At 49.6% G+C, this 27,864-nt stretch overlaps 1 protein-coding gene across 2 annotated transcripts in view; it reads right to left on the reverse strand.

Annotated features, from left to right (window-relative positions):
* Window positions 1-27,864, reverse strand: part of DPH6 (diphthamine biosynthesis 6) — a 467,592-nt gene that overhangs the window by 44,820 nt on the left and 394,908 nt on the right. For both annotated transcript variants that reach the window (XM_086937004.1, XM_086937005.1), the window contains one exon: window positions 21,998-22,231. In XM_086937004.1, coding sequence (XP_086793130.1) covers window positions 21,998-22,231 — 234 coding nt within the window. The remainder of the gene's footprint in view (window positions 1-21,997; window positions 22,232-27,864) is intronic.

Below are 27,864 nucleotides of genomic sequence, written 5' to 3' on the forward strand. Positions count from 1 at the left end.
CTACGCCACTCCACTCTACTCCACTCTTCAACACTCTATGCCACTCAATGCAACACGCTCTACACCACTCCATCAACACTCTAAGCGACTACACTATACGACACTCTACTTCAATCAACGCTAGGACACTACACAACACTCTACACCACTCCACGCCACTACAATCCACTCCACTCCAGTCAACTCTACACCACTTCAAGCCATTCCATAGCACTCCACTCTACTCCACTCCAGTCAACTCTACACCACTTCACGCCATTCCAAGCACTCCACGCCACTCCACTTCACGGAGCTCCACTCCACGCTATTCCATAGCACTCCACTCTACTCCACTTCAAGCCATTCCATAGCACTCCACTCTACTCCACTTCAAGCCATCCGATAGCACTCCACTCCACTCCACTCCAGTCAACTCTACACCACTTCACGCCATTCCAAGCACTCCACGCCACTCCACTTCACGGAGCTCCACTCCACGCTATTCCATAGCACTCCACTCTACTCCACTTCAAGCCATCCCATAGCACTCCACTCTACTCCACTTCAAGCCATCCCATAGCACTCCACTCTACTCCACTTCAAGCCATTCCATAGCACTCCACTCTACTCCACTTCAAGCCATCCCATAGCACTCCACTCTACTCCACTTCAAGCCATCCCATAGCACTCCACTCTACTCCACTTCAAGCCATCCCATAGCACTCCACTCCACTCCACTCCAGTCAACTCTACACCACTTCACGCCATTCCAAGCACTCCACGCCACTCCACTTCACGGAGCTCCACTCCACGCTATTCCATAGCACTCCACTCTACTCCACTTCAAGCCATTCCATAGCACTCCACTCTACTCCACTTCAAGCCATCCGATAGCACTCCACTCCACTCCACTCCAGTCAACTCTACACCACTTCACGCCATTCCAAGCACTCCACGCCACTCCACTTCACGGAGCTCCACTCCACGCTATTCCATAGCACTCCACTCTACTCCACTTCAAGCCATCCCATAGCACTCCACTCTACTCCACTTCAAGCCATCCCATAGCACTCCACTCTACTCCACTTCAAGCCATTCCATAGCACTCCACTCTACTCCACTTCAAGCCATCCCATAGCACTCCACTCTACTCCACTTCAATCCATTCCATAGCACTCCACTCTACTCCACTTCAAGCCATTCCATAGCACTCCACTCTACTCCACTTCAAGCCATCCCATAGCACTCCACTCTACTCCACTTCAAGCCATTCCATAGCACTCCACTCTACTCCACTTCAAGCCATCCCATAGCACTCCACTCCACTCCACTCCACTCCAGTCAACTCAACACCACTTCACGCCATTCCAAGCACTCCACGCCACTCCACTTCACGGAGCTCCACTCCACGCTATTCCATAGCACTCCACTCTACTCCACTTCAAGCCATCCCATAGCACTCCACTCTACTCCACTTCAAGCCATTCCATAGCACTCCACTCTACTCCACTTCAAGCCATCCAATAGCACTCCACTCCACTCCACTCCAGTCAACTCAACACCACTTCACGCCATTCCAAGCACTCCACGCCACTCCACTTCACGGAGCTCCACTCCACGCTATTCCATAGCACTCCACTCTACTCCACTTCAAGCCATCCCATAGCACTCCACTCTACTCCACTTCAAGCCATTCCATAGCACTCCACTCTACTCCACTTCAAGCCATCCAATAGCACTCCACTCCACTCCACTCCAGTCAACTCAACACCACTTCACGCCATTCCAAGCACTCCACGCCACTCCACTTCAAGCCATCCCATAGCACTCCACTCTACTCCACTTCAAGCCATCCCATAGCACTCCACTCCACTCCACTCCAGTCAACTCTACACCACTTCACGCCATTCCAAGCACTCCACGCCACTCCACTTCACGGAGCTCCACTCCACGCTATTCCATAGCACTCCACTCTACTCCACTTCAAGCCATCCCATAGCACTCCACTCTACTCCACTTCAAGCCATCCCATAGCACTCCACTCTACTCCACTTCAAGCCATCCCATAGCACTCCACTCTACTCCACTTCAAGCCATTCCATAGCACTCCACTCTACTCCACTTCAAGCCATTCCATAGCACTCCACTCTACTCCACTTCAAGCCATCCCATAGCACTCCACTCTACTCCACTTCAAGCCATTCCATAGCACTCCACTCTACTCCACTTCAAGCCATTCCATAGCACTCCACTCTACTCCACTTCAAGCCATTCCATAGCACTCCACTCTACTCCACTTCAAGCCATTCCATAGCACTCCACTCTACTCCACTTCAAGCCATCCCATAGCACTCCACTCTACTCCACTTCAAGCCATCCAATAGCACTCCACTCCACTCCACTCCAGTCAACTCAACACCACTTCACGCCATTCCAAGCACTCCACGCCACTCCACTTCACGGAGCTCCACTCCACGCTATTCCATAGCACTCCACTCTACTCCACTTCAAGCCATCCCATAGCACTCCACTCTACTCCACTTCAAGCCATTCCATAGCACTCCACTCTACTCCACTTCAAGCCATCCAATAGCACTCCACTCCACTCCACTCCAGTCAACTCAACACCACTTCACGCCATTCCAAGCACTCCACTTCAAGCCATCCCATAGCACTCCACTCTACTCCACTTCAAGCCATCCCATAGCACTCCACTCCACTCCACTCCAGTCAACTCTACACCACTTCACGCCATTCCAAGCACTCCACGCCACTCCACTTCACGGAGCTCCACTCCACGCTATTCCATAGCACTCCACTCTACTCCACTTCAAGCCATCCCATAGCACTCCACTCTACTCCACTTCAAGCCATCCCATAGCACTCCACTCTACTCCACTTCAAGCCATCCCATAGCACTCCACTCTACTCCACTTCAAGCCATTCCATAGCACTCCACTCTACTCCACTTCAAGCCATTCCATAGCACTCCACTCTACTCCACTTCAAGCCATCCCATAGCACTCCACTCTACTCCACTTCAAGCCATTCCATAGCACTCCACTCTACTCCACTTCAAGCCATTCCATAGCACTCCACTCTACTCCACTTCAAGCCATCCCATAGCACTCCACTCTACTCCACTTCAAGCCATTCCATAGCACTCCACTCTACTCCACTTCAAGCCATCCCATAGCACTCCACTCTACTCCACTTCAAGCCATTCCATAGCACTCCACTCTACTCCACTTCAAGCCATCCCATAGCACTCCACTCTACTCCACTTCAAGCCATTCCATAGCACTCCACTCTACTCCACTTCAAGCCATCCCATAGCACTCCACTCTACTCCACTTCAAGCCATTCCATAGCACTCCACTCTACTCCACTTCAAGCCATTCCATAGCACTCCACTCTACTCCACTTCAAGCCATTCCATAGCACTCCACTCTACTCCACTTCAAGCCATTCCAATAGCACTCCACTCCACTCCACTCCAGTCAACTCAACACCACTTCACGCCATTCCAAGCACTCCACGCCACTCCACTTCAAGCCATCCCATAGCACTCCACTCTACTCCACTTCAAGCCATCCCATAGCACTCCACTCTACTCCACTTCAAGCCATTCCATAGCACTCCACTCTACTCCACTTCAAGCCATTCCATAGCACTCCACTCTACTCCACTTCAAGCCATTCCATAGCACTCCACTCTACTCCACTTCAAGCCATTCCAATAGCACTCCACTCCACTCCAGTCAACTCAACACCACTTCACGCCATTCCAAGCACTCCACGCCACTCCACTTCAAGCCATCCCATAGCACTCCACTCTACTCCACTTCAAGCCATTCCATAGCACTCCACTCTACTCCACTTCAAGCCATCCCATAGCACTCCACTCTACTCCACTTCAAGCCATTCCATAGCACTCAACTCTACTCCACTTCAAGCCATCCCATAGCACTCCACTCTACTCCACTTCAAGCCATTCCATAGCACTCCACTCTACTCCACTTCAAGCCATTCCATAGCACTCCACTCTACTCCACTTCAAGCCATTCCAATAGCACTCCACTCCACTCCACTCCAGTCAACTCAACACCACTTCACGCCATTCCAAGCACTCCACGCTACTCCACTTCAAGCCATCCCATAGCACTCCACTCTACTCCACTTCAAGCCATCCCATAGCACTCCACTCTACTCCACTTCAAGCCATTCCATAGCACTCCACTCTACTCCACTTCAAGCCATTCCATAGCACTCCACTCTACTTCACTTCAAGCCATTCCATAGCACTCCACTCTACTCCACTTCAAGCCATTCCATAGCACTCCACTCTACTCCACTTCAAGCCATCCCATAGCACTCCACTCTACTCCACTTCAAGCCATCCAATAGCACTCCACTCCACTCCACTCCAGTCAACTCAACACCACTTCACGCCATTCCAAGCACTCCACGCCACTCCACTTCACGGAGCTCCACTCCACGCTATTCCATAGCACTCCACTCTACTCCACTTCAAGCCATCCCATAGCACTCCACTCTACTCCACTTCAAGCCATCCCATAGCACTCCACTCCACTCCACTTCACGGAGCTCCACTCCACGCTATTCAATAGCACTCCACTCCACTCCACTCCACTTTACGGAGCTCCGTTCTACGCCATTCTCCTTTCTCCCACTAACTTTTCGCCATGCTGAACAGCAGCCACTCTGGTGTATAACATGGCAAACATATTGGCAAAGCCAATAGCTCTTACATAGGCGAGAGCTATTGGCTTTGCCAACGCTTGTTTTGTCTAGCAGCCTTTTGTGCGTCCGAGGCGGATCACGGGGTAGGGGCATTACGGACTCTTTTTTTTCCCGGCACAGAGGCGAGTGAAACCAGAGAGAAGATAACACAGCCCGAGGCTCCGGGCTCTTAACGGCGGCGGCGGCCGCTCCGGCCCCGTGCGGGCTCTAATGGCTTTTTACGCGCCCCACTCCGCGCGGCCTCCCCGGGCGGCTAATGCACCTGATCGCTTGACCTGCAGAAGTAATCAGCGGCGAAAACAGTAATCTTCCGCAGAGTCGATAAGACCATAACACGCACCCCGGGCTTTCAGTGCGCCAGGCCCAATTTACCACCACTCACCGGCGGCTCTCCAAGGGGCCGTAATTGCAGGTTAACGCCTCCTCGTTTCAAAACACACTCACAAACTTATTGACAAGTGACCCCATCACAGCTCACACAAAGAAAACAGGGCCCCGCGACCCCGCCACCTGTTTACACGAACGGCACACTTACTTTTAAATAAAAAACGTCTCTCGAATACACTCCGATGCCAGGGCACGCAAGTGCCAATTGTCTGCGCGCCTCCTTTCAATGCAGCGCCAAGAAAAGACCCCGATAATTTGACTCAAAATTGCAGCCACCTCTGTCATAATAAAACCTGAAGAGGGGCGGGGGTGGTGTTTGCTCACAGCGGCTCATTAGCTAAGGAGAGGCTAGTAATCAAAGCGCTATCGAATAAATGCTACATTAACACTTAACAGGAGCCCGCGGCCACTTCAGAGACGCCGCACTGCCGAAAAAAGGCCACATTTGCACCAGTTTTGCTACAAGAACGCAGCACTGATGTGCCTCCAGTTCAGATATCTGCACCACGATGGGTTGCATCCCACGCACTGCTTAACATTTTTTTGTAAATATATTGAGGTGGAGATCTTAATAAAGAAAAAATAACCCGAAACTTGTTTAGACTATTTAAATATCAAAAACGGGACAAACTAATTCTGCTTTGAAAACAGACCCGTGTTCCACATTTGGGAAGTTGAACACATTTATTTAATTTAATTTACTTTTAATTGCTGCGTTTTCCCCAGGGGCAAATGTAACGTGCAACACTCCACATCATACAAAAAGAAAAACCTGCACATTCATTTTCACGTTTTTTTTGTATAAGTGACGGACGTGACATTTTGTCTGATTTGGAGTGTGTTGGTGTGGTACTCCGCGAGAGCTATCATGCCCGCCTTATTACGTGTGCAACAGTTCATATTACATGCTTGTGATGTAGTGCCTGTCCACCAAACTCTACCCGGGCCCTCCGTTTTTTAAATGGACAGCGGCCTAGCAAACGCCAACAGCCTGATTCACAAAGGCACTTTCTGATGAAAAACCTAGGTTTCAGGAACTGTGACCCAGAAGTCGTAAATTCATTTACTCCCTTGCAATATTACTCATTATTAGAGTGAAATTCCACAATGGCAAGTGCCGCACACTGGGAGAGGAGGGAGCAGTTCACAGAGTGTTCTCAACGTCGCATATCTGAGGCAAAAAAATGTCACACATGGGAACACTCTAAGCTTGGAAACGTCAGGCACGGACACACTCAAATTGGAAATGTCACGCACAGGAACACTCTAACCTTGGAAATCTCACACATGGGCATATTCTAAGCTTGGAAGTGTCACACATGGGCACACTAAGCTTGGAAGTGTCACATATGGGCACACACTAAGTTGGAAACGTCACACATGGGCACATTCTAAGCTTGGAAATGTCACACACGGGCACACTCCAAGCATGGAAATAGCACCCATGGGCACGCTCTAAGCATGGAAATGTCACACATGTGCACGCTCTGAGCTTGAAAGTGTCACGCATGGGCACACACTATGCTTGAAAGTGTCACACATGGGCACGCTCTCAGCTTGGAAATGTCACAATGTTCACACTCTGAGCTTGAAATTGTCACACATGGGCACACTCAGATTTGAAATGTCACACATGGCAAACTAAGCTTGAAAGTGTCATACATGGGCACACTCAGCTTGGAAATGTCACACATAGGCACACTCAGCTTGGAAATGTCACACATAGGCACACTCAGCTTGGAAATGTCACACATGGGCACACTCAGCTTTGAAACGTCACACATGAGCAAACTAAGCTTGAAAGTGTCACTCATGAGCACGCTCTCAGCTTGGAAATGTCACACATGGGCACACTTGGAAATGTTACACCTGGGTACACTCTGAGCTTGGAAGAGTCACAAATGGGGACGCTTTAAGTTTGGAAATGTCACACATGGGCACATTGAGCTTGAAAGTGTCACACATGGGCACGCTCTAACTTTGGAAATGTCACACATGGGCACATTGAGCTTGAAAGTGTCACACATGGGCACGCTCTAACTTTGGAAATGTCACACATGGGCACATTGAGCTTGAAAGTGTCACACACGGGCACGCACTAAGTTTGGAAATGTCACAATGTTCACACTCTGAGCTTCAAAGTGTCACACATGGGCACACTCTAAGCTTTGAAATGTCAGACGTGGCAAACTAAGCTTGAAAGTGTCACTCATGGGCACACTCTCAGCTTGGAAATGTCACACATGGCCACATTGAGCTTTAAAGTGTCACACATGGGCACTCTCTAAGCTTGGAAATGTCACATTGTTGAAACTGAAATTAAAATATTTATAAAGCGCACGACTACCAAGCGGTTTCTTGGCGCTGGGGATGCAGCCATGGGACAGTGGGAGGGACAAACTACTAGTGTGGGAAGGCTTGGGCAAAGAGAAATGTTTTCAAAGCTTTCTGAAACTCCAGATAATGGGGGGAGGACCTGAGGAGTGGAGGGAGGGTATTCCAGAAAGTCGAAGCTAGCGTGGAAAATTTGACGCAACCCGACTTCTTCTTCCTAAAACGGGGACAACCAAAAGAGATTGCGAAGAAGAGCGCAACTCTCTGCTAGGAAGGTAAGCCTTGATTTCAGAGGAAATGAAGCCGGGATCTGTCCCTGCCCTGGAATGTGATACAACCCATCTTGAACAGGGCACGTTCCCGGATAGGCAACCAGTGCAGAGCTTTGAGCAGCGGGGTGACATGATGAGACTTGGACAGGTTGTAAACAAGTCGGGCTGCCTGGTTCTGAACCAGTTGAAGTCTCCGAAGATTGTATGCGGGGACACCGGTATACAAAGCATTGCCGTAGTCTAAACGGGAGATGACCATCGCAGACAGGATAAATTTGAGTGCAGAGAAAGAGAAAAAACGTGACACCTTTCGAATAGTGCGGAGAGTGAGGAAACACGAGGAAACTACTGAGCTAATCTGAGAGTGTAAAGTGAGGTGGTTATTGAGTTTTATCCCTAGCGATTTGACCGAAAAGGAAGGGATAGGAGGAGATCCCAGGGAGGGAGGTCAAAAGAAAGAATTCCAGGGACTGGAGGAACCACCTGTCAAAACCAACTCGGTTTTGTCATTATTAAGTTTCAGATGGTTGTAGTTCATCCAGTCCCTGATGAAAAGCATAACAGAATGAAAATTATGAATGGAATCTGGAGAGGAGGATAAATTAAACATAAGCTGGAGGTCATCAACGTAGTTGTAGATTGTGACTTCCATCTGCTGAAGTGCCAAATTAAGAGGGGAAATGTACAAATTGAACAGCAAAGGGGACAAATTAGATCCTTGCGGGACTCTGCACTGAACCTTATGAGAGGGTGCAGAAAAGTTAGCCATTTGGACGGCCTGAGTGCGATCCCTTAGAAAAGAGGCCAGCCAAACCAAGGCGGTTCCCCTGATGCCAGCCGCCTCGACACGGGAGAGAAGGATGGAATGGTCCACCGTGTCGAAGGCGGCAGACAAATCGAGAAGAACCAGAGCTTGGGATTGCTTGGTATCCATGCCCTCTCTGAGGTTGTCCATCACAGAGAGGACTACGGCCTCCGTGGAGTGCGCCGGGCGAAAACCAGCCTGGCGGGTGGCTAGACAGCCATTCTCCTCCACAAAGACGCTAAGTGTTCTGGTGATATGACGTTCCAATATTTTGCGTAGGAAAGGTAGAAGAGAGATGGGACGATAGTTTGCAAGTGAGGATGGGTCTGCACTGGGTTGTTTTAGAATGGGGATCATAGTCGCGGATTTGTGGGATTGAGGGACAATGCCTTGGGCGAGGGAGTTATTAAGGAAAGTGAGCGGGGGGAGGAGGGACAGGCCAGATAGATTTGTTTAAGAATATGTGCAGGGCAGATGTCGGATGGAGAGCCTGACTTTACCATTGAGAGAAGGGACAGAAACGATTCTTTAGTCAAAGGGGGAAAGTGGTCGAGGTACGACCGGGGGCGGGGGAGGGCTGTGGGTCCGAAAAAGAGGGAGAGGGAGGGAAAATGTTGGACTTAAGGGCTATAATTTTCTCCAGAAAGTAACTATTAAGAAAATCACAAAGGGACTGGGATGGGGAGGGTTTAAGGGTAACTCTGTCCGAGAAAGCCAAGTCCTGCACAATGGAAAAGATTTCTCTCGGTTGATTTTCAGCGAGCAAGATTTTAGAGGCGAAGTATTCAGTCTTAGCAGAGAGAATGGACTTCTTATATTGGTTCAGAAGTGTGGTATATTGAGTTTTGAGAATGGGACAATAGGCACGTCGCCAAGCTCGCTCCGCTTGCCGGAGGGCCAGCTTTTTCTCCTTACGTGTGGCGTTAAACCACCTATTGGCGTCATAGTCGCGCCTGGCAGTAACTCGCCTGAGTGGGACCACCTGATCACAGCCTCTGGCGAGCCATTTGTTTAAAGAGTCCACTTGAGAGTGAAAGGGGAGATCTTGAAGGTTAGAGCTAGAGGCGGAAAGGGAGGAAGAAAGGGATGTCATGTCAACATGATTCCAATTACGGGCCCAGGTGTTCCTGGGAAGAGGAGGTTTCTTGACAAGATTGGGGTGCAGGAAAAAAGAAACTAAAATATGGTCAGACCAGACACATGGGGAGACCACAGGGGAGAAAACAGGACAGTTAAGCGACCAAACCTGGTCCAAAATGTGGCCATGGATATGAGTAGGGGTGTGAACATGGGACAAAAAATTAAAAGAGCGAAGAGAAACAGAGAATTCTTTAGATAAGAGGTCCTCAGCCAGGTAGGAGGACCAAAAATTAAAATCGCCAAGCACCAGGATGGAGGAATTATTCACTGCCAGAGTAGCCAGCAGGTACTGGATGGCAGGAAGGAAGTGCGGGGTTGGTTGTGGGGGGCGGTACATAAGCAAACAGGTGAGAGGTGGCGAGAAGGAGGCAGAGCGAACGACTAAATAGACGACCGTTGCAATGGGAGGGGCTGATAATATCTGAAAATGAATGTCAGCGCAGACAATAAGGGCAACGTCGCCGCCTGCCTTACCGACCGGTCGGTTGGCACGGATAGCGTAGTAGGAGGAAGGGAGGGTAGCTAAGAGGGTTGAAAGGGAATCCGGACAAAACCAAGTCTCTGTGAGAAACAAAAGATCAGGTTTTTGCATGTCAAGCAAAACAAAAAGTTTTGTTCACACTCTGAGCTTCAAAGTGTCACACATGAGCACACTCTAAGCTTTGAAATGTCACACATGGGAAAACTAAGCTTGAAAGTGTCAGTCATGGGCACGCTCTCAGCTTGGAAAGTCACACACAAGCACATTCTAAGCTTGGAAATGTCACGCATGGGTACACTTAGATATGTCACACATGGGCACACTCTGAGCTTGGAAGAGTCACAAATGGGCACGCTCTAAGCTTGGAAATGTTACACACGGGCACATTGAGCTTGAAAGTGTCACACATGGGCACCTTCTAAGCTTGGAAATGTCACACATGGGCACCCTGAGCTTGAAAGTGTCACACATGAACACGCTCTAAGCTTGGAAATGTCACACATGGGAACACTGAGCTTGAAAGTGTCACACATGAGCACGCTCTAAGCTTGGAAATGTCACACATGGGAACACTGAGCTTGAAAGTGTCACACATGAGCACGCTCTAAGCTTGGAAATGTCACACATGGGAACACTGAGCTTGAAAGTGTCACACATGAGCACGCTCTAAGCTTGGAAATGTCACACATGGGAACACTGAGCTTGAAAGTGTCACACATGAGCACGCTCTAAGCTTGGAAATGTCACAAATGGGCATGCTCTGAGCTTGAAAGTGCCACACACGGGCGCACACTAAGCTTGGAAATGTCATATATGGGCACACTCTAAGCTTGAAAGTGTCACACATGGGAACTCTCTAAGCTTCGAAATGTCACACATGGGCATGCTCTGAGCTTGAAAGTCACACATAAGCAGCCTTGAAACTTAGCAGCCTTGAAAGTGTCAGAATGACTACAAATACCTCTATTTGAGTGCATTCACCAATGCTTGTTTTGAGCCGGTGGTAATCACCTGCACTTAATTTTGTGGACCAGCACTTATTTTTCCACATCATTTATTTAGCGGGCGCAAATGAGGGAAAAACACACCGATGGTAAAGACAGAGAAAGACGGCAACACCATCTCAAAGGTAGAAAGCAGGAACCAGCAAGAATGAAATAAAGGGGCAGGGAGTGCATGGCAGTGAATAAAGGAGGCATGAATGAGGATTTAAGACTGTGTGGCCATGGTATTGCCCCCAGCAACATTTAATTGCATTAAGCTGCAGGCTTCGGAGCAGAGCTTTGGGCACCGGCATTCATTCTTTCACAAATTCAGCACTCTCATTCACAACCCTCCGGTCCCGCCCTCTTATCTGATAGTGGCAGGATATTCACGCCAGTCAAGAGATGGCGTAAATCACTTTCTAGGATGAGAAGGGTATTAGAACACTCTCACACCAGCCGGGGTTCCTTTTATGAGGAATTGTACTACATGTACCATTGCACACTGGTCGATTCATAATGTATAAAGTCACAACTCCAAATAGGACCCCCTCTTGAAGTTAATTTCAGGTCAGGGAGTAGAGGGGAAAGGAAATACCAAAACAACTGAAAGAGCTCCCTCTTGACCTGTAGATACTTTTATCACGGGAGTTACCTCTCAAACACAGAGCAAACACCAACGATGTCTACGCAAAATGTGAATTTTTACTCATTTTATTTCATTTTTCTATGAAAAAGTCTTTTTTTTCCCCTTATTATATTCAAATGCAACAATTTAAAATGCAGATACGTTCCATTCAAAAATGTGGCGTCCCCTCCACAGCTTGAATGTAGAATAAGCCATATTTAGAGATTGTGAAAAGTCGTCCTCTGCCTTGTTCTGCCCTTCTGTATACCTTACAGCAAACAGCTGCTTTAACCTTTAACCAGATTCATATTTCTTTTGTTAAAGAGGTTAAAGCAGCTGTTTGCTGTAAGGTATAGAGAAGGGCTGAACAAGGCAGAGGACGACTTTTCACAATCTCTAAATATGGCTTATTCTGCATTCAAACTGTGGCGGGGACGCCACATTTTTGAATGGAACGCATCTGCATTTTAGGTTTAAAGTATTTTATTAAAGTACAAAAAGAGCATGGGGAAGGGAATAGGAGGTCAAGCGAATACACAGTACAAGAAGCGGAACGTTGCAGCGGTTCAGAAGAAAAGAAGGGAGGCAGGAAGCCCCAGAGGGTAACAAGGCATAAGTCATAAAGCAATAAGGTATTGTGAATGACCCCCCAGGAGACCCCCACTCCCTAAGCAAGGCAGAGCTGGAGTAACGTCCCGCATTACAGTAAAAAAGAAAGCACACCATCCCTCCAACCCCCCGTCCCCAGAAAAGGAGAAAAAAGAGAAGTGAAGGAGGAAAAAGAAGAAAACAGTACCCCAACATCCCCGTCCGAAAATCAGCATTAAAAGCATATAACCCCGCGCCCCACCCCCAGCCCCAGACCCCCGAACCCGCACATTCACTCCGCTGCAGCCGCCGGCGGTGTCAGCCTAAGGAGTCGCAGGTACCGTGGACATGTGAGTTCGCGAAACTCCGTGGACAGCAGTGCCAAAAAGGGGTGCCAGAGCTCTTCAAACTGGTCAACATTCCCAGCCACCGTGAGCGACATCTTCTCCATGCCCAGTACCTGCCAGAGCCTGTGTAGCCAACCAGTGATGGAGGGGGCAGTAGGGGTGCGCCAGAGTACAAGGATGTTTTGGACCGCAGAACCTAGCGCAATCGCAATCTGCCTACCCCTACGGGACTTCAGCGGGTACATCAGGTCATTGGGGAGGCCTAGCAAAACATACGCGGGGAAGCGCGGGAGCTCGATCTCAAAATGCTTATCTACCTCATCCAGGACCTCCTTCCAATAGGCCGACAGCACCGGGCACTCCCAGAGAATATGCGTGAGGGTGCCCTCCTGTCCGCAGCCGCGCCAGCAACCTTTATCACCGATTTTGCGCATCTCGTAAAGCCTCTCCGGGGTGTAATACCAATAGGTGGATACCTTAGTAAAGGTCTCCGTCAGCCCAGTGTGGTACGCAGAGTGCCTCGCCCGATACGCAATCCTGTCCCACTCCTTGTGGCTCAAGGTCCTGCCCAATTCCCTGTGCCAACGCTCCCTCCCTGGGTTATGGTAATGAAACGGCGGGGGTTGGAGAAACTTGTACAAGTCGGTGATAAGCTTGGCATCCGAGGCCCGGGTTACCAGCCACCTCTCATAGGGCGTAATCGAACGGGCAGCGGCGTCGCGTACTGAGGGTTGAAGAGCCCAGTGGCGGACTTGCATATAACGCAGTCTGTCCCCCTCCGTCAGGCCAAACTCCTGTCGGAGCTGCTGGAAGGGAGCACACCCTCCGGCCCGTAAATCTGGAAAAGCACCCTGCAACCCGCGCTCACCCAGTGGGAAAAGGCTCCCGGTTCCAGACCCGGAGTGAAGTCTGGATTGCCGGCAATGGGAGTGAATGGCGATGGAAAAGTGGTGAGTTCACGAAGCTCACACACCGCGTCCCACACTCGGGGCGGAACCCGGGTGACAAAAGAGGCGTAGAGGTTAGGCGGGCGGTGAGTGCGCCGCAGGAACGGGACTTCCTGGAGGGTACGGCCCGCAACTGCCTGATCTTGAAAGAGCCAATGCTTGTCCGATTCCCACCGGCTCCATTCCACCAAGTACCGAAGTTGCGCCGCCTGAAAGTACTTCCGGAGGTCCGGGACCCCGAGACCCCCCGCCTCCGGGGCAAGCATGGAGAGGACCCGCTTCATCCGCAGCTTACGACCCTGCCACACAAAGCGGGAGATGTCTGCCTGCGTCTGCCGTATCCAACCTACAGGAGGCTGGAGAGGCAGAGCGCGAAAAAGATACAGGATCTGAGGTAGTATCGTCATCTTCACCGCTGCGACACGGCCCAGCCACGAGAGCAGGCCTTTGTTCCATCGGCCTAGTTCGTCTTTGACTTTTTTGCCCAGAGAGGAATAGTTAGCGGCGACCATTGCAGGCAGGGAGGGAGCAAGCAAAATACCCAGGTAAGGCACCGTGGAGGAGGACCACTGCAGAGGAAAAAGACGCTGGAGGTCCCGCCTGGTGTCGACAGAGAGCGACACGTCCAGGGCAGCCGACTTAGTCATATTCATTTTAAAGCCCGCCACGCGGGCAAAGGAGTCCAGCTCCTGGACGCAGGCAGGGAGCGACCGTCTGGGGTCATCCAGGGTCAGCAAGACATCATCCGCATATAAGCTGACAGTATGCGTGTATTGCCCCATCTTCACCCCAATAGCGTCCGGGTTATCGCGAATTCTCTGGGCAAACGGCTCCATATAGAGGGCAAACAGGAGCGGCGAAAGGGGGCAACCCTGTCTCGTGCCGCGTTCAATGGCGAAGCTGCTGGAGCTGTGTCCGTTGACACGCACAGATGCTGACGGTCTCCTATAACAATTGAAGACCATAGTGTGGAACTTCTCGCCGATCCCCAGTTTCCCAAGGACCAGCTCGAGGTACGGCCAATGAACCCTATCAAAGGCCTTCTCCGCGTCAACCGATAGCAGCATCCGCTCCCCCGGGACGCGTGAGGCCTTTTCTAGCACGTGCGTCACCCTCTTGGTGTTGTCGACCGTCTGCCTACCGGGTACAAAACCGGCCTGGTCCGCCTCCACCAAACCTGGCAGGTGTAGACCCAGCCTGGCCGCCAGGATCCCCGTGTAAAGCTTGAGGTCCACATTCAAAAGCGAGATGGGCCGGTACGAGCCGCACAGAGTCCGGTCCTTTCCCGGTTTCGGGATAACCGACACAGTCGCCGAGAGAAGGTCTGGCGGGATAGCTCCTGGGTCGGAGAAGGAATTGAATAAGCGAGCCAGGAGAGGCGCGACAGTGGGACAGAAGGTCTTGTAGAACAAGGCCGTATAGCCATCCGGGCCCGGAGCCTTGCCGTGCTTGAGCCGAGCGATAGCGGAGATGACTTCCTCCACGTGAATATCCCTCTCTAGGTGGTCCGCCTGGGCGGAATCCAGGGTCGGGAGGGTGACGGAGTCCAGATAGGCTTCAGCCTCTCCCGGTGGGGAGGGCTCTGCAGCGTACAGCGCCTCGTAAAAGGCACGAAAGGAATCCGCCACCTCCGCATCAACGGAAACCGGGACCCCATCTACTCCCACTAGCTCTTTTACCACGTTGCGTTGCTGCGCTGCTCTGAGCCGATGGGCCAGGAGCTTACCGCACCTATCTCCGCCGGTATAATAGGCATGCTTCAAGCGTAACGCCGCATACTCCGCCCGGTCCAGGTCCAACGCAGAGAGGAGTTTCCGCGCCGCCTTCAGCTGCCTCCAAACACGAGGAGCCCCCGTCCGGCGGTGAACCTGTTCAAGTTCCCTGACCTGCGCCGTCAGTTCCTCCCTCTTGCGGTGGCGCTCCTTATTCTCCGCCGAGGAAATGGAGATAAACTCCCCCCTGATGACTGCTTTCAAAGCCGCCCACTGCGTCGCCAGGGACGTATCGGAGTTGTCATTGTGGGTCAGGTACTCTCGGATGACCTCCTCTATTCGCTTCACCACCAGTTTCTTATGGAGAAGCGTGTCCCGAAGCCGCCACATCCCTCTGGAGGGGGGAGCCGCCAGCCAAGCAAAAACTCCGGAAACCGGCGCATGATCGGACAAGGACAAGACCCCGATGTCCGCCGCCGTGGCGGCCGAGCGAAGCGGGCCGCTCACCAGGAGATAATCTAACCGCGAATAAGTGCGGTGGGCGTGGGAAAAATACGAGTAGTCCCTGTCGGTGGGATGCAAGGTGCGCCAGAGGTCATGTAGATCCATCTCAGCAATCTGGTCTTGCACCGCCTTAGAAAGCTCCCCAGTCTGCGGAAAGCGCTGGGCAGACCTATCCAGGGTGGAGTCGAAGACCATGTTCAGGTCTCCCCCCAAGATAATATGGCGGTCGGGCGAGGCAGTAACGTCCACTAACACAGAGTCCAGGAAGCGGTCATTCGGGCTGTAAACGGAACCAACCGTAAAGGCAACACCTCCCAGACGCATGCGATACACTAGAAGCCTCCCCTTCTGCTCGGCATGTTTATATAACACCTCACCCCTGAAGGAGCTAGCTAGAAGAATGGCCACCCCCGCAGTCTTAGTCGCAGCCGAGGAAAAGAGTTGCGTGGGGAACTTGGCAGAGCGCAACCTATGGCAGTCTTTAGAGAGTAAATGGGTTTCCTGCAGAAAGCAAACATCCGCCTGCGACCCCTCTAGCAGGGAAAGGATCGCCCTACGCTTTACAGGGTTATTCAGACCCTTAACATTAAGGGTCACCACTTTCAGGGGCGGCATCGCTCACGGGGAAGCAAAGCGCTATGCAGCAAGCGAGGGATCAGCGGGAGGGGCGCGCGGGGCAGGGGAGCAGGGAAGGCCAGGATCGGCTTCGCAAGTGTTCGGACAGTATCGGACGGGACCCCCCCAGCACCAAACCAGTTCTCAAGCCCCCCCAAAACCAACCCATGGCAACCAGCCAAAACCAAAAACAAGAAAAAACACCCCATTGTCTCAGTCCAGCCCAAGAGGGCGAGTCTGCAGAAAACAGTCAAGTGGACGTCCAGCCACACACCTCCAACCGCCCCCCCCCCAACCCCCAGCCCCAGCCCAGCATCATAGAAGCTAAGAATCTCTCCCCCCGGAGTAAAGTTAGGCCGTCTGGGCCACGCCGTTAGTTTCAGGCAAGTTCCTGGCCGCAGTCCTCAGGGCCTCCGCCATATCCGCCCTGATGGTAGGAGAGTCAGGACGACTCACTGTCGCCGACGATTGGCGCCTCCTCGATCTCCGTCGGCCTCGCCGCTCGGGGCGCCTCCATGCAGGCGTAGCTCCTTCTTCCTCCGTAGCTGTGAGTCCCAGCACCCCACAGACATCTTGTAGGGAGCGCAGCTGATGTAGCACCCCATTCCATCGAAAGATAAGACGGAAGGGGTGACCCCAGGAATAGGCCGTCTCATGCTCCCGCAGAAAGTCCGTGGCGATGCGGAAAGACCTGCGCTTCTGCAGTGTGATGGCGGACAGGTCTTGATAGAGCGCCACGGGTCGTTCTCGGAAGGACAGCGGTTGCTTCCTGCGGGCCTCCGTCATGATGCGCTCCTTTAAGGGGAAATCCGGCAGGAATGCCAGGATATCAGGCGGGGGCGCCGATGACTGGCGCTGGCGGCCCACCCTATGTGCTCTGTCGATGCGGATCTGGAAGTCCGCTCCTTCTTCCAAGATGTCGCGGAACAGGTCCTGCAGATAGGCCACTAGGTCCGCACCCTCATCCGCGGACGGAACGCCTCGCACCCGGATGTTATTCCGTCTGGACCTGTTCTCGAGGTCCTCCGAGTGGGCCTGGAGCTCGACACACTGCTCCCGTAGGCGGAGGACGTCCTGCTGGAGGTGGACTATCTCTTCGTCACGACGCTGGGCCGCCGTTTCCACAGTGTCGACCCGCTCGCCCAGGCCTTCGACCTCCCTACGTACTTCACGAACCTCTCCGGCCACCTCGGTCTTGAGAGTCTGGAATTCCTCCTTGAGGGAGCTGAATAAGTCCTCCATAAAGGACCTCGTGACTGGTGGTTCGCCTCCGGTGGCGTCCGTTGAGGCCCGGGAGGACCCCGGGGACGGCTGCGTCCTGTCGCGTAGTTGCTGGGACCTGCCGAGCATTTCCGGCAGAGTGCGATCTCCCCGTGCCGCGCCTCGTCTCCCAGCCATCCTGGCCTCCGCGGTGGATGAGGCCTAGAGCCAGCCGCTGTGGATGTGCCCAACTGCTCGAGGGCACCAGATGTGAAGGCCTCACCGAGGACAAGGGTGGTGCGTCACAGGCGACAAAATGGCGGCCCGGGTCAGGGCGAGACGACCATCGAGCCAGTCAGGGTGGTCAGCAATGTTCAAAACGGAGGCTTTCAGCTGTGTGCTCCCAGGGAGGGCAGCAGATGTGTAGGCACGCGGAGGAACCAAAGCGCCCGTATGATAAGGGCGCGGGCGAGGGCCACCAGTTTCAGCTCCACAAAGACAAGATGGCGGGAGGGTGGAACCCGGGAGGGCAGCCTAGGCCAGCAAGTCTATGGGCGACCCTCAAACAGCAATGGGTCGGGAAGGAGCTAAACCAATGCCTCCCATGAGCACCGGCCAGTACGCCCAGGCCGGGCCCCGCTCAGACTCCGTCGTCCTTCACTTCCAAGCTCGGGGTCCGCAAGGCGTCACACACCGACATCCATGGCAGGGGGGTGGATCGCCGTCGCCAAGCTGGGGTCTGTCGTCCAGCGATGGATCTTGCCACAAGGGCGCCGGCCAGGAAGCTTCCACACTCCGCGGAGTCCGTCTAGTCCGCTCCCCGGGGTCTCCAGCTTTTCAGCACTCGGCCCAGCCGAGGCGCGCGGACAGCGCCGCGATATGCTCCGCCTCCAGGCCCTTCTCCTCGGGGCGACCCAGGCTCTGCTCCCCGGAGCGATCGTTGAGCAAACTTTTCGGGGACTTCCCCCGGGGCAACAAAAGTCAAGGTGGTATCAAAATGTGCTCCAAGAACTCCGGCACAGTTCTCTCGCCCGCAGTGCAGCCGCGGGGGGAGAGAAGCGCAGGAATCGGGGCTCGAGCTGAGCCGGGCCGGGGGAGCTACGGGAGGAAGCGTCCGCTCACCCCGCCATCTTGGCCACGCCCCCGCGCATCTGCATTTTAAAGAGACACCGTATTATGGTGGCGTAGGAGACAAACCAAGTGCTTCAACAAAAACTATTCAAAAATTCAAAAGAAATATGAATCTGGTTCCTCTGACTACTGAAAATCTTCAGATCGTGTTGCTGTGTGCTGTAATCCAGTAGGAACACTTCTAGGAGACATGTATCCACGTTTCTTAGAAAGATTCGCATTCCAGGTTTAGAGATCCTATACCGCACTGTCTCTGACTGGTCCTGATGAAGGTGGTCCGTACTGCTGTTTTTCCACCAAAACGCATCGACCAATCCCCTTCCTTTCAAATCTAATGACTTTGGTCACCGACTGGACAACAGATTCAACGTTATAGGATACTTTATGGTTGTTTTTGTGATGGGATGTATGTTTAGGAAGTATGCATGAGTATGTGTGTGTGGCTCTTTACCTGGTTGTGCACATTTAATTGACTCTGTTTTTTATATGAATTTGAATAACCAAGGATATATATTTATAGCTCCATTGTGTTGAAAAAATTTCCGCTGGAGTTTCTTTGAATAATGTATATTTTTAAAATTGTTGCATTTGAAAAATATGATATAATGGGGGGAAAAAAAATTCTTTTTCAAAGGAAAATGAAATAAAATGAGTAAAAATTCACATTTTGCACAGACATTGTTGGTGTATGCCCTGTGTTTGAGAGGTAACTCCCGTGATAAAAGTATCTATAGGTCAAGAGGGAGCTCTTTCAGTTGTTAAGGTCACAACTCCACCGGGAGCATGCCTGCAAGCTAAAAAAAAAAAAACAGCATTTGGCAGTTATATATGATTAGCATGAAAAATTCTCTTGGAAATCTATTTTTAGGTCTCGCCTACCAGACAGCTCGAGCTGCCTGGTTACAAAAGACTGTTTTTGGGCTTACCAGAAACTTACACTGGTCAGATTCCAGCCCACAGGTGCCATGCTTGTGGTCCTGGATGACATCTGTATGCTGGTTGACTAGAGCGGGCCGCCCTTGGGCTGCTTGACTAATGAGCGGCGTTTGATACGATCTCCCACTTAGTGACTTCCATCAGTGGGTGTCCAGAGGAAAGATTTCAAATGGTTGGCTTCCTTTTTGAGTGTCAGGGTACATGTGGTGGTACTTCCACCCATTCCAGAGGACTTTCGTGCAGGGTTCTGCAAGGGTCGGCTCCTAGTCCAATTTTATTCAACATCTACATGTCCCCACTGGCTAAACCGATCCATGGCTGACTTTTCCCTACTCCTGTAGGCTTATACAATCCAAATTCTGGTCTCCTAGGTGGAAGTGTCTTCAACTGCAGCCGCCCTACATGCCTGTTTCACACCTGCTGATCACAGGACGTATCATAACTTTCCAAAAGTAAATGGATACAAAACTGAGCTACTCGCATGTGGCCTGATTTCCATCGCCCTGATTGCCCGCTGATTGCTGTCTGAGCTTGTAACCATTCCAAACCCATCGACATATATAAAAAATGTGGCTATTTTGTGGATACTGCTCTCACATTTGAGAAAAAATTAATGCTGCTACAAATGCTCCATAAAGTTATCCCTCCTTTGCTCAGAGATGTCAGTCATGCGCCAACTATTTTGGTTCGCTTGGACTACTGTAAAATTAAAATCCAGTATTTGTAAAGCGCACAGCTACACGGAGGCATCCCTGCACTTGGGGCCGTCAGGAAGATTAGGCAAGCTATTGATAGAGTCACATGGTGCTAGGCTGACCTGCCAACGGTGCCGGGGATCGAACCGTGAGCCCCAGCGTCCCGTGTCAGTCGCCCTGGCCGCAGAGGCACACCTCTTCCCTAATGTAATGTAATGTTCTCTGTTTGGGCTTTCTTCTGAAATCCCAGCCACACTTGCAACTAATTCACACTCTGGCATGTAGAGCACTCCTAGGTGTGCCTCTCTTCGGTTTATAAGACAGTTTGATAAAACCTTGCCTTTGGGTATTGGAGAGCAATCGATGTCTGATCCAAGCTATGAGTATCACTCATAGAGTGTTCTACAACCAAGGCCTTCTGGTGCTGCCGTCGAAAATCGGACGCCATGTACCCTGCTGAATGTTTAGGTTGGCTGATGTCTTCCTGCTGGACACCCCTCGTATAGTCAGCTCTTGTGTGGGTGCCAGAGCTTCTTATATCCTGCCACAAGTTGTGGCATTCGCTTCCCCTCTTTCTACTCTCTGAAGTTAGCTCAGTACTTGAAACCCAGTGCCAGGATACCCCATTTTTAAGGTAATTACTGCAGCCTACAAATACTCACCATCATCAATCCGTGCAAGTCAAGCAATCATTTTTAGGACCAAGAGCTACCTTCATTATCATGACCCAGAGCAAGAGAGAAGAAGGCTGAAAAGTAAGAAGGAAGCAGAGAGAGGAAAACAGTGACCAAGGGAAGAAGCAGAGATGAAAACAAGCCCGCCAGAGTGGCTTAAAGACACAGGCGGCGTAAAGTGGTAGAAGAAAGAGGCAGGAGATGGCATCAGGAAACACAGGAAAGGTGATGGGAGGGTGCTTAAAGTAAGTCTAACCACTGGCAATAGCTCGGGGGGAGATGGCATCAAGACCATGCAACGTTGGTATTCAGCAACCCTGGTATCTCATAGCAGCAACAATGGGCTCCTAAGAGAAAATGTGGGCCCCTGCAATTACATTTTTTTTAAAACATATTAAACAGTATTAAGGGATGAAATTGGCAATAACAAAAGGGCCCCTGGCACAAAAAAAACAGAAATCACAAAGACATCGCACAACAATTCTTTGGGGTTCAGTTTTATCACCGGGACACAGATTACAAATCAGAGCTTGTTTTGTAGAATTGACTACGCTCGTCAGTGCCGCAGAGAAAGTGACAACGGGAGGAACAAATTCTCTGCTGACATCTGCTACAGCATGGATTTTACAAGATCTTACACTCGCAAGACCAACTCTGTCTTCCATCCTTCGAGGTCAGTAAATTGAGTACCATTACATTGGGTAATCAACATCTTTCGGTAATTGGAAATGGCAAAAGTGCAGCTTGAAGCACCATATGAAAGAGAGAAGTATTATATGTTTTGAATCCCATCACTGAAGCCATGGGTGACAGAAGAAGCTAAGATTGCTGATGACGTACAGTACATAGAGAAACCGCACAACAGAAGCTGTGTACCTTTTTCTGTTCTTTCAGCCATGTTGCGTGGGCCACAGGTATGTGGCCTCGATGTGTCACGTAGCATGTGGCCGCCATGATGTGCTTGAGTCCCGCGCCTTGGCTCATGGCTTCCAGAACCTTCTCCACATGTCCCAAAGATAAGGCTGCTTCGGTCTTTATGCCTCCAGGAGCCAGCTGCATGGTGCATGGCACCAGCGCAATCTGTCCGGCACAAAATATGGCCTCCTCTATCTGTGGAGATAGAAACAGTGTAAACCCTTTACTGTGCCATCAAGTACAATTCTTACAGAAAAAGGTATATACCCAGGACAAACACTTCTAAAAATAGTGAAAAAGGACTCTTGCAATACTTTTTTGTTTACTTTGTTTCTCCTTCTTGTGTAGATTAAAATGCTTTAGACACTGGGCCCAACACATATAGAAAATGATACTTATTCCGTAAGTATCTGTTTGTGGCCTGCAGTGCAGTAGATTCACATGGTTATCATACTCCTCAACCCGGTGTTATGCAGAGACATCTGCAAGATGCTTTTCTTCAAAGAAGTCTCTTGAGACACGCTATGTGCGGTGACTCCTCTTCTTGGTGTACATAGGGCATGGGCGCCGGCTCCATGACAGACTGCTTTTGCTCAGCATGTGAAGAGATGTATAGAGTGTGAATGAAAGGTATAGTGCGGCAGATTAATTGATGGATGGATGGATGGGTTGTGGTGATAGGAGGGCAGAGTAAATGGGAATCTGAGAGGATGGATAGCAGAGTAAATGGCAATCAGAGGATGTGTGGAAAACGATAATTTTTAGTTGTACATAAGCGGCGTTCATTTAGCCACTGTTAAGAGCAAAGTGAAGATCGTGAAACATTGCCAGCGCCATCTTGCCTAACCAGAGCCTTTGCGTGCGAGTAAGCAGCAACCATTTTAGATATCGCAGCCATTTCATTCACTGCTAGTCACCTATGATTCACCCCGACCTCGCAATCCTCCCCAGCACCCTGACTAAGCATGACCAAACGCACTGAGGTCATAAAACCTTGTCTTCGTGACAAAGCCCCGGAGCCACTTCCCGCCCTAAACCCATTTGTCCTTTCATCCTCTGTACATGAGCAAGGCCTCCTGATAACCTACTTCCTTGCACCTGGCCACTCCTCTGCCTCCTCCTGTGAACCCCCTGACCGCACCTGGCTGCTCAATCCGGTCTCAGGCACTGACCGACCCCTGCAGACATAGTTTATTGCCCCCACACGGCAGGACTTGTAGCACTAACAAAGAAGTCTGATCTAATCACTAGCGCGAACCCTTAGATCTGACCGATCCCTCGCATTTACAGATCCTGTCGGAATGTCCATCTGCAAGATATCGATAATCTGTTAGACTTGGGAGGGGGACGACGACAGCTGCTGTATTTGTGTGGGAAGTAGTTTAAGGCGGGGATTCCTAGGATGTTTGACCACCAATAAACCAACTGTATACTGTATAAAAGACTGAGCAGCGGAGAAGGTGTCAGAGCACCTCCTGAAGACATTCTGTGTGTCCGAAGTGACGGGCTCTCCTCTGGAGCAATAAACCTGTTCTTTGCTTTTCAGTTACCAGCTCCTGCCTCTTTATTTGACTAGCTAAATGAATTAGAGGCAACTAACGCCAAGCAGTGTTTGATGACAACGAGAGAAAAACTGCTTTTTCACAATTGGCGTCCCAACGTGGCGCTGTGATGTCGGAGTATTCTGTGTTGGAATACTGGGGGCATCACTGGGTATCTGGAGTGTTGAGGGTGGAATGTACGGGGAGGCTGGAGAGACGGTTGAGGAGTCGGGATTTGAAGAAGTGGATGTTGTTTTCCCCTGACTGCAGAGTTGCCAATAAAGTACTTAAAGATAACAACTGACTGAGACCAATCTCTACAATTTTGGCGACGGAGGATTGGGCAACTCTGTGTGGACCCACTGAGGAAGAGGGAAAGGATACAGTACGGTGGAAGGAAGGAAAGGAAAACGATCCTTGATAGTGGAAGATAGAAAAGGAAAACTATCCTTGAAATAGACTGGTTTGAGGTGAGCGGTATGGCGGAGTGAAGGAAAAGAAAAGTAATTGATGAATTTGAGGGAAAGGAAGGAAGAAGTATTGTGTTACCGTTTGGAACAGCAGCGCGTGACAGCTGAAGAGCGCGTGTGAAGACTAAAGCTGTGAGGGGCGCGTGTCAGCTGAGAGGCGCGTGAGGAGAGTTGGCGCCCGGCAGCAAGAGGAGCAGCGTCTTGCCGATTGTGACACATGAAGTGAGGCAAGTGGAGAGCGACTCTGACACTGCGTACAGCGGCTGGGAGAAACCAAGATCGTGACGCATGCAGCAATTGTGACGCGTGAGGAAGAAGGAGTGAGATACACACGCTGATTGGCTAGCGTGTGACGTCATCGCGTCGGCGGCCATTTTGGTAAAACCGAGTTGTTCGTTTTGAAGGGAAAAGCAACAGAAGGCAAAAAGAAAAAGTTGGAAACATCGAGAAGCGGCAGTAAAGTACAGTTAATGCCCATTAGTGGATTTTTGGGCGGTGGAACTGTACTGCTGTAAAAAAAAAAAAGGAAAAGAAAAGGAGAAAGGAATAAAAAAAAAAAAGAATTAAAAGGAAGAAGTGGAGTTTATTAAAGGTGCACTTTTGGGCAGAGAAACGGAAGTGAAGTTGAATAAATGCTCATTAGTGGACTCTTGGGTAGTGGAACCTTGTGACTGTAAAAGAAAGAAGTGGAGCTAAAAAAAAAAAGAGAAAGTAGTTTGAATCAAAAGAAAAATGTGTGCAGCACAGACATTCGCTTTGACACCGCCTATACCATTTTTAACAGAGCCAGGTGAACCAAAAATAAGATGGCAAGAGTGGAAGGTATATTTTAAAAATTACATGTTCACCATAAAAAATTAGGAAATGACACCGGAAATAAAGAAAGGAATACTACTGCATTCTTTGGGACCAGAAGGTATTAGACAATATGAGAGGATGCAGAAAAAAGAGAGAAGTGATGAGGAAACAGATGTATATGAGAATGCTTTGGATGACTTAGAGAGGTACTATGCGCCAACTGTATGTGTGGCAATTGATAGATACAAGTTTTTCAGAAGAAAGCAAGAACAGGATGAAAAAATTGATGACTATTTAGGAGTTCTGAAAATAATGGCGGAGAAATGCAGATTTGGACAGATTGAGGAAGAGTTAATAAGAGATCAGATTATTATGCTAACAAATAATAAGCGAGTTCAAGAAAGATTATGGACAATGGGAGATGGAACACTCAGCAAAGTGTTAGCCGTGGTAAGGAAAGCTGAAGTTTCGGTCAGATGTGCGAAAGCAGCCTTAGATGATGAGAAGGGAAAAGATAAAGAAGAGGTGTGTGTTGTAAGGAAAACGACAAGGACGAGCAGTGTTGGTGCAGATAAGAGAGACGAAATCAATGAGAGGAAGTCGGAGAAGAAGTATTTTCAAGGCGCGAAGGATGAATACAAAAGAGAAGGTGGATCCAATTTGGCATGCTATAGATGTGGAAGTTATGCACATTTGGCGAACAGTCAAACATGCAGGGCAAGAGATCAGAAGTGTACAGTCTGTGGGTTGATTGGTCACTTTGCTAGAGTTTGTTATAGAAGGGAGAAGTCTACAAGAATAAAATATGTAACAGAGGCAGAAGACGAGGGGAGGAAGCAGGATGAAGAAGACGATTCGGATGCTGACGTTTTCATTATAAAGGATTTTATCTTGGAAGTGAAGAGTAATGGAAGGAGCAAACCAAAGTGTGAAATTGTGGTGGCAGGAGTGACCGTGATATTGGTGGCTGATTCAGGATCGCCTTACACTATTGTCAATTTGGATATGTGGAAGGAAAAGTTTGAAAAAGTAATTGGCTTGAATTTAATGGAAAGTGACATCAATCCGAGAGGATTCACTGGGAAGAAAATTCCTATTCTTGGGTGTAGGGATGTCATTTTTGTGTTTAAGGGGAGAGTGGCTGAAGGAAGGATGTATGTGGCAGAGTATGGGCCAAGTGTCTTAGGATGGAGAGATCAAGCCAGTTTGAACATAATTCTCAATCCTAATGCTAAGGAGCAGGTTATGGTACTAGAAGAAGATGATGAGTTTAGGAAAAAAAACAAAGGAGAGTACAGTGATGTGTTTTCAGATAAAATTGGTGTATTTAAGGAGTTCAAGTTTGGGATAAAGTTGAAAGAAGAGTCAGAAGGTGACGATGTAAAAAGTAAGGGTGGCAGCAAACCAAGATGGGAAATGGATGTTGCAGGAGTGAGGGTGATGTTGGTGGCAGATTCGGGGTCACCTTACACTATGGTGAATATGGATATGTGGAAAGGGGAATTTGAGAGGAAAATTGGTGGAAAGTTAATGAGGAGCGACATTGATCAAAGGAGTTATACGGGTGAGGGAATTTCTGTTGTGGGGTATAGAGATGTGAGATTTGAGTTTAAGGGAAGTGTGGTGAAAGGGAGGATGTATGTTGCAGAGCAAGGTCCTTGTGTTTTAGGTTGGGAGGATCTAGCAAGTTTTGATATGATATTAAATCCAAACACAAGAGTACAGGTTTGGGTTTTGGATGTTGATGTAAGTGATGAGATGAGGAATGAGGTTACGTGTGAGTTCAGTGATGTTTTTCCGGGAAAGTTTGGTGCACTGGAAGAATTTAGACACGGAATTGAGTTGCAGGTAAACGCTGTGGCAGTGAATTTTAAAGTGAGAGATGTTCTATTTGCTGTAAGGAGTGAGTTGGAGGTAGAGTTAAGGAGAACTGAAATGTGTGGTAGGATTGAAGGGACAGAGTCTTTAATGTGTACGTCTTGGATTGTTGTGACAAGGACATTCTTTTTGGATTTGAGTGAGTATTACTCCAAGGTTGTCAGGAACTCTTCGGAGGAGTCAGGTGATGTAAGACAACTATTGATACAGAGAAGTAAGTTTGAGGAAAGTGACAAGTGTTGGGAGAGTTTTGGTGTTCTAGAGCTACATCGTTCAAGGAGGTTGATCTGGATTTAAGAAGTGTTCTGATGGTGGATGCCAGCGGGAAAGGTGAAGCTTTTACTCAAGAAGAGGGGAATGGGAAGGAGGTCGTAACTGGTTTAGCTTCTGAGAGTTTAACACCTGTAGAGGAGATTTTTGAGGATGGGTTAAGTGACTAGGGAGTAAGTGTGTTGGTAGTAGAAGAAGGGGAGGATGTTGGTGGTGGTGTTTGTGGAGTTTTGTCTGGTCAACAGGGTGTTGTTTCCAATATGTTTAAGTATCTGGAGGTTTTATTCTGAAATAGTTTGGGCAGGGAATGTGGTTGAGTTTTATGAAAAATGGAAATGTTTTAATGTGTTATGCAAAATGGGAATGTTGGTTATATATGTTATATTTCATGGGAAATGGTAATGTTTTTAATATGTTATGCAAATGGAAATGTGTTGTTTATTTTATGAGAAATGGAAATGTTTAATGTGTTATGCGAAATGGGAATGAAATGTTTTTAATATGTTATGCAAATGGAAATGTGTTTTTTTGTTGTTGTTTTGTTTTCTTTTGTTTTGTTTTCTTTTTATTTTTCCTTAAGGGGGAAGATGTGTGATGTCGGAGTATTCTGTGTTGGAATACTGGGGGCATCACTGGGTATCTGGAGTGTTGAGGGTGGAATGTACGGCGAGGCTGGAGAGACGGTTGAGGAGTCGGGGATTTGAAGAAGTGGATGTTGTTTTTCCCTGACTGCAGAGTTGCCGATAAAGTACTTAAAGATAACAACTGACTGAGACCATCAGAGACCCGTAGGTCCGGTAGAGAGGTCCTAACGTCGGAGTGAACATCTAAACGATTAGAGTGAACCTGCCCGAAAAAGACCCTCGTCTGG

This window comes from Lissotriton vulgaris, chromosome 9 (assembly GCF_964263255.1).
Source record: "Lissotriton vulgaris chromosome 9, aLisVul1.2, whole genome shotgun sequence".
NCBI lineage: Eukaryota > Metazoa > Chordata > Amphibia > Caudata > Salamandridae > Lissotriton > Lissotriton vulgaris.